Raw genomic sequence first — 15,728 nt, 5'->3', positions numbered from 1 at the left:
TGCCATGCATGTGTAAGGGATTTGATTAAACACTGACATCCACTCAAGCATAATTCATTTCTCGCTATTCTCTTTTTCGTCAAAGCCGCCACACTCCCCCCTCCCATATTCTCTCCCTCGTGTAAATGTTCTCTTTTCAATTCATTCTCGGCGCTGACAAAAAGGTCAAAGAGAGAATGCACAATATCTTTAATGTTTAACCACTTATACAGAACCTACTCGACAAAAGAAGGAGGTTTGCTGAACTTGATTAATTGTGGGTTGTGATTGCAGAGCCAATTTAAAATGGTACAATTGATACATTCTATATTTACTGTGGAGTTCTATGTAAATGTGCCTGGTAAAAAGACAAGCGGCTTAGTGAGTGAATACACACAAAATAGAGGACAACCAATATCACTCACTCACTCACTCACTCACTCACACACTATCTCTTTCTCTCTCTCTCTTTCTCTCTCTCTCTCTCTGATAGTAACTTTGGGTGACAGCATGTAGTGCTTCTATTGTGAGCAAATGGAAAACTCAAGGGAAAGCCATTACATTCACAAAGTGAATGCACTTCATGGACTATGCATCAGTTTAGCACGTTCTCAAGTTAACACTAACTAATTTGATTCCAAATGAGATAAGAGTGGCAGCATTTTGTTGGCATATCACGTTTATTTTCAGAATTAATATTATCTGCCTATTTCATTGCATTAAGAATATATTGTACCTGCAGATTAGAAATCAACAGGAGATGGCAATATGTACAGGAGAAATGCCTCCATACATACCACCTGGGTAGTAATAGTGAGGCAAAAAGCATGTTGGACGCTGAGCATTCTAAGCAAGGTAAAATTAAAGGAAATCATTAACTAGAAACCAGAACTAGAAATTAGACACATTTAACAAAGCCTCTTTAAAGGAAGCCGGTTTACTCCGCCTCTTTGGGCGCTTATTTTCAATTAGGAGACCAACACAGTTTTTTTAGGCAAGTCGTCTATCGGAGGGCAGGACAAATCCTGCACAAAAACTCCACTCACACCAAAATTATACGGATTAACAACGTTTTGTCTAGAAACATTTGATTGTTAAAAGTGGTTGTAATGGCTTAACAATACACTTTATTTTGCTCTGTCCTAGCCTTCCCAGCGTCCCGCTCTAGTCTTACACAGATGTTTCTAGGGAAAGGGCGTGAGAAAAACGCGATCCTAGCAAAGACAACAGTTTTTTGAACGTGATAAAACACGTGTAGTAACGTGGCTAACGTGACCACTCGCTAATATAGCTTAAAGTCCTGTGCAGTTTTTGACACTGTCTCTGTTTCTGGGATGATGGGGAAATAATGAACACTAGTCAATTGTATTACGGTGGGATCAAGTTTGATTGCCAAATATCAGCATTATCATGTCAGTGTTACAGTGCTGAGCGCTTGTTTGGATTATCTCCAGTCTATAGTCAATCAAGGGAGTGGCATATCTGGTATATGCAATCTCTACAATAGACTCATTGGTTTGAAACAAATACACCTTTATATAATTTTAAGAGTGCAGAACTTTTATTTACTTGAATGTTTTCATTAATAATATTAGTTATCCATAAATAAAATAATACATAAATACATAGAAAACACTCTGAGTATTCTGACTCATTTTAAACATATATACTTTAACAAGTTATTTATATTCAAGAAACAAAACAATTATTTTTTCATAAAAATACAATATTTTTAAACGTAATCAATCTCAACATTAGGGGAGTAGAAGAGTACACACTTCAGCGAAAGGCAGAACATGAACATGACATTGTTTTGTATTCATTGATGATGTGCTGCTTTTTAGTGTATATGCGTCCTTTGTTGTGTTTTCATTGTGTACATTTCATTGTGTTGTATGTATTAAAATATAATCAAGTTATTTCCAATCTGGGGGTTAATAAAGTAATATCTTATTTTATGTTGTCTAAATCACAGTCAACCACTCCACTCCAACCACTTCCTTGCCAACTACTGTCCATCCTCAACTTTCATCCCCCCATAAATCACTCCTCTTGAGTTCCACGCCATAATCTGTTTTGTATTCCCCACCGGCTCTGTTTGAAGAGATTACCTCGCCCCACAATCATATCTGCTGACAATGGGAGCTGTTTACATGATGCTAAAACCCTTTGTCAGACCCACAAGTGACACATGAATAGAGAGGAAGGAGAAGGAGAGGAGCACTCCAACATGCCACACACACACACACACACACACACACACACACACACACACACACACACACACACACACACACACACACACACCTCCCATTTATTGGTTTTGACAGGAAATTACAATAGTTATAGCCAATGAAATGATACAGACATATATTTAATAGACTAAAAGCAACCTGCCAGCCTGCTAATTATTATGATAATCTTATCTGATACTTAAGTAATCAAACCACATTATTAGCATACTCACAAATTATGAAAAAACTAATCACAGCCATGTCTTTGACTTTCTTATTCCTCTATTTAAAGTGGAAGTAATTTCATGACGAAACATAAGTTATGTTAATAAGTTAATTATGTCTGTTAAAGTTCTGACAACCTCTGTCTCCATGGCAACTGGAGGCAGCTACAACTCCTCAGTTAAAATAAAACATCCACTACCCCTAAACAGTTGATACAACAGCAGAAAGGAGACATGACCATTTTTTATGGTTTTAGAATGCAGTTTTATTGATCTGAACTACCTAGTATTAGAACTTAGCTTAGTATTAAATCTTAGCTAAATAAAGAGCTGTTCTAGCAAGTTGGATCACTTAGCTAATGCTATCAAACATTTGTTGTTTCTGTGATGGACATTTTGCGAGCTAGTAAGATTATTTCAGTTACATCATTTTTTACACTTGTGATCAGAACTGTCACTGGCTGCGTTTTATCACAACATCTAACTGGGCTGTTTTGTCTCCTCTCCTATCAGCTGTTATATCTGTACCCAGCATAACAGTCACAGAAGCAGTGGGACGGAGGACTCAAAAGCGTCCACCAAAACAACTTCTCCCATTTCAACTTCTAGAAAAGGCAAGGACACGTATGGCTCAATGTCATGGCAGTGCCTTCTGATGTTATGCTATGTTTGAAATGGCTGCCCCTTCAGGCAAGATCAGATTTTCCCAAAGTAAAAAAAAAAGAAGTTTGTCCCTGCAAAAGTGGATAAGCGTCATGCAATTATGTACTATAGATGCTACTAGGAAACTACTAATGGTAACTAAGAGGAGACTTTTGACTCTTTTTATGTCTAGTGAATAGGAATTTGGAAAAGCTTTTCACATGATCGACCAAGATGGAAATGTATAGAAAACTGTGGGTTGTTGGTGGCCATTACCTGGGCGATGAGCCCTTTCCGGCTCCTCCGGGCGTGATGAAAGCGTTTGATGAAGAGGGCCAGGAACTGTCTCCGGATCAACTCCCACCCAGTGATCACAATGGAGCCCTTCCCATTCACATTGGCCACTCTCTCTGAATCTAAAATGGAGGACCAACATCAAGAAGGTAATGGTATGATGAAAGGGTCATTCAGCATAGATACAGTGCCTTCAGTAAGTATTCACCCCCCTGGACATTGTCCACATTTTGTTGTGTTACAACCTGATTTTAAAATAGATTTAATTTATCTTTTTTTGTCACTGATCTACACAAAATATTCTATAATGTCAAAGTGGAAATATTTTTTTTAGAAATGTTTACTAATTCATTCAAAATTAAAAGCTAAAACGTCTTGAGTCAATACCTATTCACCCCCTTTGCTATGACACTCCTAAAATTAGAAAATTAGTCACTCAATAAGTTGAATTGAGTCCATCTGAGTGCAAGGATAATAATTCATGTGATTTTGGAATGAATATCTTTTGTTTTATAGGAATCAATTACACAGTGCTGGATTTGCACTAAACTTAATGCTTTGTAGTAAAACCAAATAAACACATTTCCAGCCACTTTCTTTGCTGTATCACTTGAATTCATTTTTGCAAACACAATTCTGGATGTGAGATAGATTTTTTTTGTAGAGTGACTGAGATGATGTTATCCCATTGACTGTGCTTTTTCCACTCAGCCATTCAACTTTGTAGATTTTTGTAAGTCTCCCCAGGCCTTAAGGTAGCATTCCTGAGCAGTTTTGTTCCTCTCCATTTGCTCAGTTTGTAACAACAACATGATCCACACAGTGTGTATTTGATTCCTATGCAAATCAGAGACCCTATAAACACAAAGATATGAATTCCAAATTCACATTAACTATTGTTTTTGCATTAAGATGGACTCAATTCAACTTATTGAGTGACTTGTTGACGACATTGTTGCATTTGAGCACATTTTAAGAGTTTCATAGCAAAGCGGTTGAATACTTATTCACTCAAGACATTTCAGCCTTTCATTTTTAATTAATTTGTAAACATTTCTAAAACATAATTTTGATATATATATTTTTTTTAAATTAAATGTATCTTAAAGTCAGGTTGTAACACAACAAAATCTGGAGTCCAGAGGGGTAAATACATACTGAAGGCACTGTATACTGTAATTAATTTGCATTATCAAACCAACAACTCTGGTGTTGGTTTGATGGAAACATGCTATACTGTATGTACTAACTGTATGTACACTAACATAAGGAAAATCCTGACAATCCTGACAATTCTTAAGCATCTCTCATAGTTTTAACAAAAGAACGATGCAGTCACAATATATTGTACAAATGTACTGGAATAACCTGGTTATCAGCCTCTAGCCCCCCATAAAGTGAGATATGACTCACAAAAGAAACATTGTGGCCTTGACACAGTCTCAAAAGTAAAAAAGTATTTTGACACAAAGCATATTCAAATTGTAAAACACTGTGTGAAATTGAATTTGTTTCATAAGTGGTCTTGCTCAGAGTGAAATTGAAAAGGCGGCGGACATTTTAGATAATATTGTATTGTGGAAAATGAAATCTTTGTGTGGTGAATACTAATTCAATGGGCTTTGAGGTCTTGTTCTGGCTTTTCAAAATGGCTGCAGTCATGGAAAAAGCTACTAAGTCCGCCTTCATGTACAAGGTTATATTGACTGTATTACCAACCCGGGAAACACAGATAATAATGATCAGAAAAGTAAATTGGAGAAGGGTTAGGGTTAGAAAAAAAACCCTGAAAAAAATCCTAACTGCAAGATGACAAGGCCTTGACTCAATATACGTACCCTCCACTCTGCTTGTGAACTTCACCTTCAATTCTGCTTCAGTTGGTGCTAGAATAAACGAGGGAGAAGACAAAAAAAGACAATCATAATACATCTGCAATATAACATCATGTACCCCATCATCTACCCCAGAATACAGTTATATTCAGAAAGATACAATCAATACAACTTTATCAATCGATGAAGGTGTTGAATTGACTAACCCTAACAGTAATGAAAGGTAAGCACTTACCACTTTTCCCTGGGGCTTCATCTGAATGTTTCCTGACATTGGTCTTGCTGTGCCGTTTGGATTCTTGTGAACTTCTTTTCCAGTGTCTATCCAATGCTCCATTTTGAACTAAAGGGAATGTACATAATATTGTGTTGTGTTGAACTGACCCATTTATGGTTATAAATAACAATAAGAACAGCAACCTGGTCTATTACATGGCATATAACTGCACATAATAGCAGAGAACAAAGGTGGCCTACATTTGAAAAAGCAAAGTCCTTTCATAATCAATAAAACAAATATGTATCCTGCTGCATGGTTTTTGAGTGGCTAATCAACCAAGCACTAATTCTATATGCTTAAACATATTCATCCATACTAAATATTACAGATTCATACAGTATCAGGTACAGTATAGGGTTATATGAATCATCTACAGTACTGTAACAGGGAGTATCATGATTAGAAATGTCATGTAACCTGTTATCTCCACATCTACACCTGTCTCCTCGGCCACTTTTAGAAAAATCTGCAAAATAGAAAACCTCCATATTACTTGCATACTGTGAAATAAAATGCCTTGTCATCTCAAGTTAATGATTTCAAGTCACCTCTAGATGTGTCATTGAATAAATGATTGACAACACTCCTGTAATGACAAAAACAATGACTCAATCGTAACTATAAGTCCACTAACAAATTGTCCTTCTTCCTCCTCCCGTTATTTTATTACAGACACATACACTACAGTATTGAAAATATGTCCGACGTCTTTAAGAGCCCTATTTGGATTGGACAAGTGTTGCAGGGGCACGTCAGTCATGTAGTTATTACCCCAGGACATCAAAGGATGATTTGCATTGGATAGGTTGTACCCAACTGACCACTGTAATTAATGTTTTTTTCCATCCAGAATTGGTCGTTAATGGCAGCCTGGATGTTACGTGACAAAACTTAATTTAGAACATATCTTCATGGGCATTTGATAAAATTATATTTGATAAAAAAATGTGTCAGAGACTAACATCTGCAGAATACGTCACCAGCCGAACTACAGAGGCTTCACTGCAGTTCAGAAAAAAAAAAATCTGATTTACAGCATACCACCTCATCTGTGAAACATGGTGGAGGGGTGCTATGGTTTGTGCATGTATAGCTGTCACAAGAACTGGCTAACTTGTTTTAATTTATGATGTTACTAGTTAGCAGAATGTATTCTGAAGGGTACAGAAACATCCTGTCTGCTCGAGTACAAGCAAATGCCTCCAAATTCACTGGATGGTGCTTCATCATACAGCAAGACAATGACCCCAAACATGCTGCCATAGCAACTAGGGAGTTTTTCAGGGCCAGAAAGTGGAAAGACAGACCAAGTCAATCTTCAGATTTAAATCCAATTGTACATGCATTTAATTTCCTGATGATAAAATTTTAGGCAAAAAGACCTCAAAACAAACAACAAACGAACTCAAAACAGGATGTAAAATGGGCCTCAATAATTACAACTGCCAGTGCGCGCAGTCTGTAGAAGTTACTGACATGGCCGATTCGCACAGGACTAAAATTACGAGCGTGTGTGTATGTGTGTCCATGTGCATAACCCTACAGTATGTGTCTGGTGTCTCACCTCCTCCAGCGTTGTGTCTGAGATGCCGTAGCTTGTAATGCCCAGGTCAGACATTTCCAAATCCAGCTCTTTGAAGAGGAGGGCGAAGGTGCCGTCCTTGGCCCCGCCGTAGGGTAGGATGTAGGTAATCTCTTGCCCGATACTCTCCAGGAACACCGCCTCAGGAACATACCGACGCACCAGCTTACTGATAGCTGTTAGCTCTGGAATACACATATACCATGATTGGGATGCAATGCAATATAGGAACTACAGTATTATATAATATAATATATATTATTCTCCTGAAGCGCCATAATCTGAGGTGAGGTACATGTTTGTCTTGAATTATGATGGAGTAAACAAACCTTGTTAATAACCTTAAAAGTATACCAGTCAAAATAAAGTTAAGTGTCATCATATTCACAACTAACATGCATGCCAGTGTGACCTGAACACCTACAGTATGAGTCTCTAGAGATCAGTGGCCATCTTCTGCCTCATCCATTATAAAGCTACATCTCTATTAGAATCAATCAGGACATTGATCATGGAAATACCACCTCCTCTTATTGATCCCAGCCTCTCATAGATAATTACTGCTGCTTAACCAAGCAAGGCCATTAGCTTTATGAGGAGGTGGGAAAATGGATTGGCTTCACACGTTTGACTTAACTACTTGTGTGTAGCTTAAATCAAAATGAATGTGCTGTCTCTGTTTGAATTATGATAGATTTGTCATGTCGATATATGTGTTTATACTTTGCACTAGATTCAGCTTGCCCTTTTTAATGAACCAATGACATAGTGCTTACATTTAAAGAGGCTTTGGTATAGCCCTCATGCCTTTTTCTAACCTATAATAATAATAATAATAATAATAATAATAATAATAAACACAAATAGTGTTGCCCAAACATGTACTGTATTGGTTGAAGGTTTAGCTGTCCATGTAAACATTCTAGAAATTAGAATTAGCATCAGCAGCATTTCCACAAGTTGGGGTTGGTTTGGTTATACCTGAGGGGTCAGGGTTGCTCCAGTTCTGGCTCCCAATACCTTCGTCGACACTAGTTCTCCTTGAGGAATAATCACCCTCCTATTGATCAGAGAGTCAAATAAAAAAGGCTTCATCATGGTGACTCTGAGACTAAGTAGTCTCCTTCTCAATTTGTCAGTCATATTAATTGAATAACCACCATGGTCCAACTTGTTAGTGTTTAATTACGCTAAGTTTAGATGTTAGCACCAACAGATGCTGTGCTCATCCAATAGGCCTGCCAGGAAGCATGTGGAACTCTTGTCTTGTGCCAATGTTCTTGCTCCCCACTCCTGAGACCTTCAGAGTGTACAGACTTCAGAGTTAGCCTAGTTCTAACACATCTGATTCAACTAATCAAGGACCTCCAAAAAGCCACTCCATCCTATTCTGATTTTAGTTCTTTTTAGCCACTTTAGTTTAGCCACTTTATTAGCTTAGCACCAAGTTTGCAAGTCAATGGGCAACCTCACAGTTTCTTCTATGAGGAGAACCACAGGCTAAGGTCTTAGCTTTGCTCCTCTACACCGGTGGGCCGCTTACCTGGTTGTTTTGGGGGGAGCATTAGACCTCTCTGCAAATGTGTTTGTTTGTTCATTTATTTATTTATTTCCAACAAATTACTCCATTCACCACAAAGAGCCTGCAGACTAATGATAATTGCTGTAGCCCTGCTGGCATCGGTGCATCTTGTTCATTTGCTCCTATTGATTAAAACTAAGTGTGCACAGCACTGCAAGGAGCTAGATCAAGATTCCCTTCTCCCCCTCCCTCGTGGCAATTAGTATCATCCAGCACGGAGGTGTGTGCCAATTCTCATGCTGGGTGAGACTAAACACAGATCATTACAGGGGAAGGCAACAAGCAAGTCAGAGCACTCTGGAAAGTCAGAGGAAGTGTGTCGATAATGGACTAGTAAAGGTTGCTGATGTGTCTTATGTGTCTTAGGGGTTATTATTAACCCTCCTATTATGTTCAAATAAACTTACAACTTTGATGTTTCGGGTCAATTTGACCCGAGCAGTGTAAACATGCAGAAAATGATTTTAACTGAAAGTCTTAAAGTTCTTCCCCAGTCAAACAAATGATCTCTAACATTGTGATGTCCAACCTGGGTTCAAATACACTGTTTATCTCAGTCCTGAAACAGAGCTGAACTGCACATAGTGGGGATTAGATAGATTACAGATAGATTACACCCATGCAATAGTCAATCCTACTATATATAGTGTAATAGGGTGTTCATCCTACTCTGTCATTCTATACAGTGTATATAAAGAACACCTTTGGAATTAGATCACTCCTAATTCATTATGGCGAAGGCTTCAAAAACATTGAGCCTCATGTAGCTTGAATAACATTAAACTATTGTGTTGATTATAAGATAATTTATCAATATAACATAAACAAATAGTACAATTACAATATCGCCTTGGCCAAAAATAATCGTTATATAACTACACCACATACTCTATTTACCTTTTTTACCTGCCCCTGCTTGACCCCGCTACGTTGTGTGGTCATTTTCTCATGTCCAGCTCTGACCAAGGTGAGGTAATAGCCACTGCCGAAGCGTTTCTTCAGGAACAGGGAGGAGCCAGAGCAGCACATCTTCCCATGGGAGATGATGGCGATGCGGTCTCCCAAGATGTCCGCCTCGTCCATGTGATGAGTAGAAAGGATGACTGTGCGACCTGCAGGAGAGAGATGGAGCAAACAAACTATTGATTTCGCTGACTGGACACAATTAGATGTTGTGAAGGTGGATGAGTGTGTGTGTGTGTGTGTGTGTGTGAGAGAGAGAGAGAGAGAAGTGATAGAGTGATATGATGATTTCAAAGAAGCCAAGTTGACAATCTGTTTCCACATATAGTTTATTTTCTTATTGCTTACTTCTGTTTGTTTTCCTTTCATGCAGTATTCATGGAAACAAGTGTTTGCGTGGGTGTGAATCTTGCTCAAATTACTATTCTACAATACCACTCTTTTAGTTTAAAAATAAATCGCATACATATTTCAATCCAAATAGAACCAATATGTAAGTCACATAAAGTTATGCATAGTCCAGTTATGCATCATCCATTTTCAAGATTTTTGATTAATTGATAATTAATTTAAGGTAATTGATTCCTATGCAAATCAGAGACCCTATAAAAACTAAGATATTAATTCCAAAATTACATGAACTATTATCCTTGCATTAAGATGGACACAATTCAACTTATTGAGTGATTTGTTGATGACATTTTTGCATTTTAGCTAATTTTAAGAGTGTCATAGCAAAGGGTCTGAATACTTGTATTCATGTACATCAGGTATTTCTGTATTTAAATTTTAATAAATTTACTGAAATTTCAAAAAACGTGTTTTCGCTTTGTCATTCTGAGGTATTGTGTGTGGATTCATGGCAAATTACTTTAATTTAATCCATTTTAACAACAAAATTTGGAAAAAGTGAAGGGGTCTGAATACTTTCCGAAGGCACTGTAGGTCTGCTAAATAATATGCTATCAGACCATTGCATGCTATAATTGCATGAATGAATTCCCTTTTTGACTGAGAGCATGTTTATAAAACAAACAAGCAAGTCAATGTACTGTACCATGCAATCCTGAGGTATTGACATTTTTTTTATTTGCTTCATTTTGACCAGTATGGTGCAGTCAATGGCATGTCCTAACGCCAAGATACAACTGAATGAATCTCCTGATATGACGCACACTTCCTGTTGATTAGCTGACCAGCTGGATTTTCCACCCTTTTTTGTCACATTTGAGGGTCATTATTGTGAAAGGTCAGGGTTGTCTGCTGAGCAAGGCATTTTTTTTCCTCTGAGCTAGTTAAATTTGTATTCCCACAGGTCACATTATCCCTGGGATAAGGACACACACAGAGGTCATTAGCTGTAGCCTCATGCAGTGCTCTGCTCTTTCAGTTGGTGAACCCAACCCGTTTTTCCCCATTGTGCCCTGTCACCCTCTGAGCTGCTAAATCTGTCTCTGCTACAGAGTTATTGCTGTGCTACTGTATGCTAAGCTTGTTTGGACCTCTCATTCACAGACCCAGACGCCCATCAAGTATCTCACTAAAATATGGCTTAGAAAGCATCAATACCAACAGGTCAATTTAATGTGGAGAAAACTTCTGTTCTTTGAAGGACTGTGGAGATTGGGAGGACTGTGGAGATTGGGAGACTGCAGCAAGTTCGGTTCGCCCCTGTGATCAGACTCTGACATGGTTCATTTTGCATGGCTGTACATGCTCTCTGTTGATTTTCCAACGGGATTGCTGTGGCTTACAGGGACAGATAATAAAAGCACACTGCATCATCTGGCAGCTCTGAGAAAAAAAAATGTGTTTGGTTGGTGCACGGCCCACAAAGGTATACTGATTTATTGTGTGTTGTGGTGCATTACGGCACAAAGTGATAGATCAAAGTAGTGAGGAAATTGCAGGTACATCTCTTGTGCTGTGACTACATACAGTACAATACAGTACAGTACGGGTACACATATGAGATCCAGTGGCCTAGTCTGTGTATGAGGTGGACAAATGGACTTTAGAATTATTGTATGTGGGATATGGATTGTAATGCACTTCAGTATGATTCAGATAGCAGATAATCTGGAAACCCCTAGACTGACATTTCTCAACAAGAAAACAAAATTCTTCCTGTGATCTATCCATTCAAATCTTGAGTGTTGCGTTCCCTTCTATCACTAAACCACTGAGAATGTATGCCATTCACCACACTCATCAGCAGGTTGTTCCTAATTGATTCACATTAAAGGGCTATTTTTAGAAACATTGCTTGTACTGTAAAGTTTGGAGGTTGTCTACTGCTACTACTACAAAAGGGTCTGCAATTTAGAGGACCTCTCAGTCAATGTTCAGTTTGTGCCACTAATCTACAGTAGAACATTTCAAATTAACTTAGCCCAAATGTACAGATGAGTTGGAGGGTTAGGGTTAGTGATCTCTACAGTGTTGTGAAAAGAAAGATGAATAATGACATGAAGAGGGGGTGCAGAGTGGGAGTGGGGCTTTGAAGTGATGATCACAGATGGTGTAATGAGTGTAAGGACAGGGCATTGTGTGTGTGTGTGTGTGTGTGTGTGTGTGTGTGTGTGTGTGTGTGTGTGTGTGTGTGTGTGTGTGTGTGTGTGTGTCGACGTCTACGTGTATCTGCAATAGGTGCGTCTCCATCTATGTCCCATTTGGTGGGTTCCAGGCTCATGCAGCACATCTCATTATATTCATTATATTCATACTCACCCACTAACTTTGTGAGAGATCTGTTTATCAACACTTAACTTACAAGCAACAGTTCTTTCTCCAACACCACTGAACAACAGGGGAACTGTTTTAAGAAATAGCAATCAGAGTGCATAATAGATTGAACTGTTACAAAACAAATTGCTTATGGAAGACAAATGTATGAGAATTATGTCTATACATCTCTGGTTTGAGTGATAGCAGTGGTTTAAGTGATTTGCAGTATTTGCTTGTAAAGTAATGCTGCTCCATGGTGAATATTCTCATTATTGACTTGATTATTGAGAATGTGTGAGAGATGAGGCAATTAATTAAACCAAATTTCATTAATTAATGCGTAATTTGGTTATGTATTTATGCTTAATGTTTGTGTCCAATCTCAATGATACATTGCCTTAGAGTCGATAGCATTAGATGATCATTTCCTAAAAGCTTTTACATACACAATGACAATTTCCTAAAGGCTATTGTTATAAGTCACCTACAGTATGGATGGAATTAACTTTCCTCTACAAATGTATTAAAATTATTGTGTGTGTATGAAATGTGTACAGTAGGAATGAGCGGCAATATTAGTACATGCTGTTTCATGAACAGTACCACAGAGAAACAACTAACAACTAACAACTAACAACTCCCCCACAATCTCACCCTCCTTGCTTGCCTATCTATTTTACCTCATACAGCTCAGATTTCTCCCAGTAATGAGAAGCCCTTCAGCAATAAAATGTACTACTATTATTATCATTACTCCCTATTTGAATTAAATATCTACTGTACTGTAGGCCCACACATATTAGAGGGGGATTGTCAAGTGCTGTCAGTACAAGAGGGCAATTGGAATGCATGCTCTCTAGCATATAGGAAATATTATATCCTGTCCAGTATCATATGTGTTGGTGGAACTACTAGGAAGAGTATAATGTAGGCAAACAGCATGTCAATGTTCAGCCCCAGTCCTTGGGACCTACAAGGTGTGCAGGCTTATGTTCTAGCAAAGCACGAACATACCTGATTTTAACATAGCACCTATTCATGAAGTAAACTGAAATTAGTCAAATTAGTCTATTCCGGGCTGGAGCAAAATCTTGCATAATACTGTATGTAGGTCCCCCAACACTGACGTTGAGAAACACTGAAATATTTCCCACAGAATGGAAGACGATAAAGGAAAAACTGAACGCAAAAAGATTGATGCTCCATTGGTCAGATTGCCATTTCTAGTGTCATGTTGCAGGAGTCCAGCACCAGTGACTAAATGTACAGTCATGCTTGAGCTCTGTTTTTTTAAACGGATTCCACAGAATGGAAGAACAGTTCTGAGGATTAACTGGAGGCAAACATGCTATGGATTCTGAGGACATAAATAAAACGCCATCAGATGTCTTCATGTGGAAGAGGCTCACAGGCACCATTAGCACCTACAGTATTGATTCTCCCAAAGAGAAAATTGCTCTTTTCAATGGACCCTTTGATCTCCCACCAGACTTCCTTCTATTATGAACAATTAATAGTTTCTCATAAAAAAATCTACAATGTGTAAATGTAACAACATAAGCAACTTCAAAGCTATGGTTGGTTAAAGCAGTACCCCTTAATCTGTGTTTCTGCCCAGGATTAAGGGGCTAATCCTTACTTGTGATCTATCAATGCAACTTCACATCAATGCATGGCTTGTGCAGTCAGAGTTTCAAAGTTTCAACCCTAAGCACTCTCTGTATGTAGGTGGCCAAAGGAACGTTTTAAGGCTTAAGCCTGTCAGACAAGTACAATAAAGTAAAAATAAAAACAACAACAAAATCAATCAAATCCAACCAACTGTGAACAGTCTAATCACAGCACACATCAAATTAATCAACAATTAATGACCCAAGTTCAATATCTGGCCTTAGTTTTTGCCTCAAACAAGTAGACACCTGATACACATTTGTGCTAGTGATAAACTTTAGCAACATAACCCTGCCAATAACACTACAGAGCTGCAAAATGACTTGCTTAACAAGTGTTTGTGTGTGGGGGGGTGTTCTCATTATAAGAGAGTTATCTAAATCGAAGTGAAAGGACTTGATTAGAAAGAGCACAGCTAATGACATGGCAAGGGTGGAATGTTGCTCAATGCACATTAAACATTTAGACATATGTTGGAAATGTGTTTTTATAATGTCTGAGTCTTGCTTTCAGCCTAGCAAACACAAAGTATGGGGCCAAAACGCGAAATGAAAAAGCAACTGAATCGCTAACAATTAACGAATGAATTCAAATGTTGAAGGAAGCATCTTGGATGCTTTATTATCACTGTCATCGCTATCTGTCTCCATGGTGATATTGTAGACAGTGTCTGAAGAAATATGTTATTAAACCAAAACAATTAAGAAGGTCATTTAGCAAGTGCTCTCTTATAGGGACATTTTGCATAAAAGAAATGTGGCATCTTTGATAAAAAGTTGGTTCTTTGCAGGGTAGAAAATATATATTTGAATAAGCAGAAGAAGCTTGGTAAATGGCTTGGTTAATTTAACCAAAGATGAAAGCCAAGAAGTACACCAGTCAACACGTCAATCAGAAAGTCAAAAGAGTGACACACATACAGACTTTTGATTTTATCTGAGCAGTTTGGTATACTAACAGATCACAAACCTTGTTTGTACTTCAAAAGTAATTCCCATATCCCCCTCCGGGCATATGGGTCCACCCCTGCTGTGGGTTCATCCAGGATGATGATGTTGGAACCGCCCACAAATGCGATGGCCACCGAGAGTTTCCTCTGCATCCCCCCTGAGACAGAAAACACAGTTAGCGCTTAGTCACTTCAGTCATCTTCAGAGGACATACAGTACACAGCACTGACAAAGAGGACTGGCAGGGTCGAGGACTTTGGACAATTTTCCCAATTCAAAGTCTGTTGATTTTCATAATTAATACAGTAATTGACTGAAGTCAAAACCTTCATATGCCTAGAAGTTTCAAACAGCATCATTGAATGATCGCAACACACTTACACATAATGTATGGTGAAGAAACGTGACCATATGCTGTCTGGTATAGTGACTTCACAATGGCCATAGCTTCTCAGTAGCAAGGAACCTTTTACTTTCAGATACTGTATGCAATGCAGCTGTCTGTGCATGGTCATGACAAATCAATGGAATGTTTGGAAGGATCAGCAAGTGGGAAAGACTGTGTCACACAAACAGTGTCTGAGCATGTTTTATAGTCTTTTGTGAGGCGTGAAACAGATATAGGACAGAAAGCTGCATATGACTTAGTATGACAACACACACCTGACTCCCTGGGGACTGTTCTGAATATGTCCTGTGTTGTGCTAATGTACTGGAAATGTTAGAGTAGATGAACCTTGAAAGTCAAATTTCAATCCATGACTG

General features: G+C 38.3%; 1 protein-coding gene across 1 annotated transcript in view; it reads right to left on the bottom strand.

Annotated features, from left to right (window-relative positions):
* The window catches only part of LOC310812048 (phospholipid-transporting ATPase ABCA1), a gene marked incomplete at both ends in the record, with an annotated part of 139,339 nt that overhangs the window by 74,734 nt on the left and 48,877 nt on the right, over positions 1-15,728 (bottom strand). The window contains 8 exons of the mRNA XM_083680446.1: positions 3,356-3,495; positions 5,212-5,259; positions 5,444-5,551; positions 5,906-5,954; positions 7,053-7,246; positions 8,052-8,130; positions 9,550-9,764; positions 14,983-15,120. Coding sequence (XP_083536572.1) covers positions 3,356-3,495; positions 5,212-5,259; positions 5,444-5,551; positions 5,906-5,954; positions 7,053-7,246; positions 8,052-8,130; positions 9,550-9,764; positions 14,983-15,120 — 971 coding nt within the window. The remainder of the gene's footprint in view (positions 1-3,355; positions 3,496-5,211; positions 5,260-5,443; positions 5,552-5,905; positions 5,955-7,052; positions 7,247-8,051; positions 8,131-9,549; positions 9,765-14,982; positions 15,121-15,728) is intronic.

This window comes from Argentina silus (assembly GCF_951799395.1).
Source record: "Argentina silus genome assembly, chromosome: 1".
NCBI classification, from domain to species: Eukaryota; Metazoa; Chordata; class Actinopteri; order Argentiniformes; family Argentinidae; genus Argentina; species Argentina silus.
The sequence above is the reverse complement of the archived record's forward strand: the minus strand, read 5'-3'. Positions and strand labels throughout refer to the sequence as shown.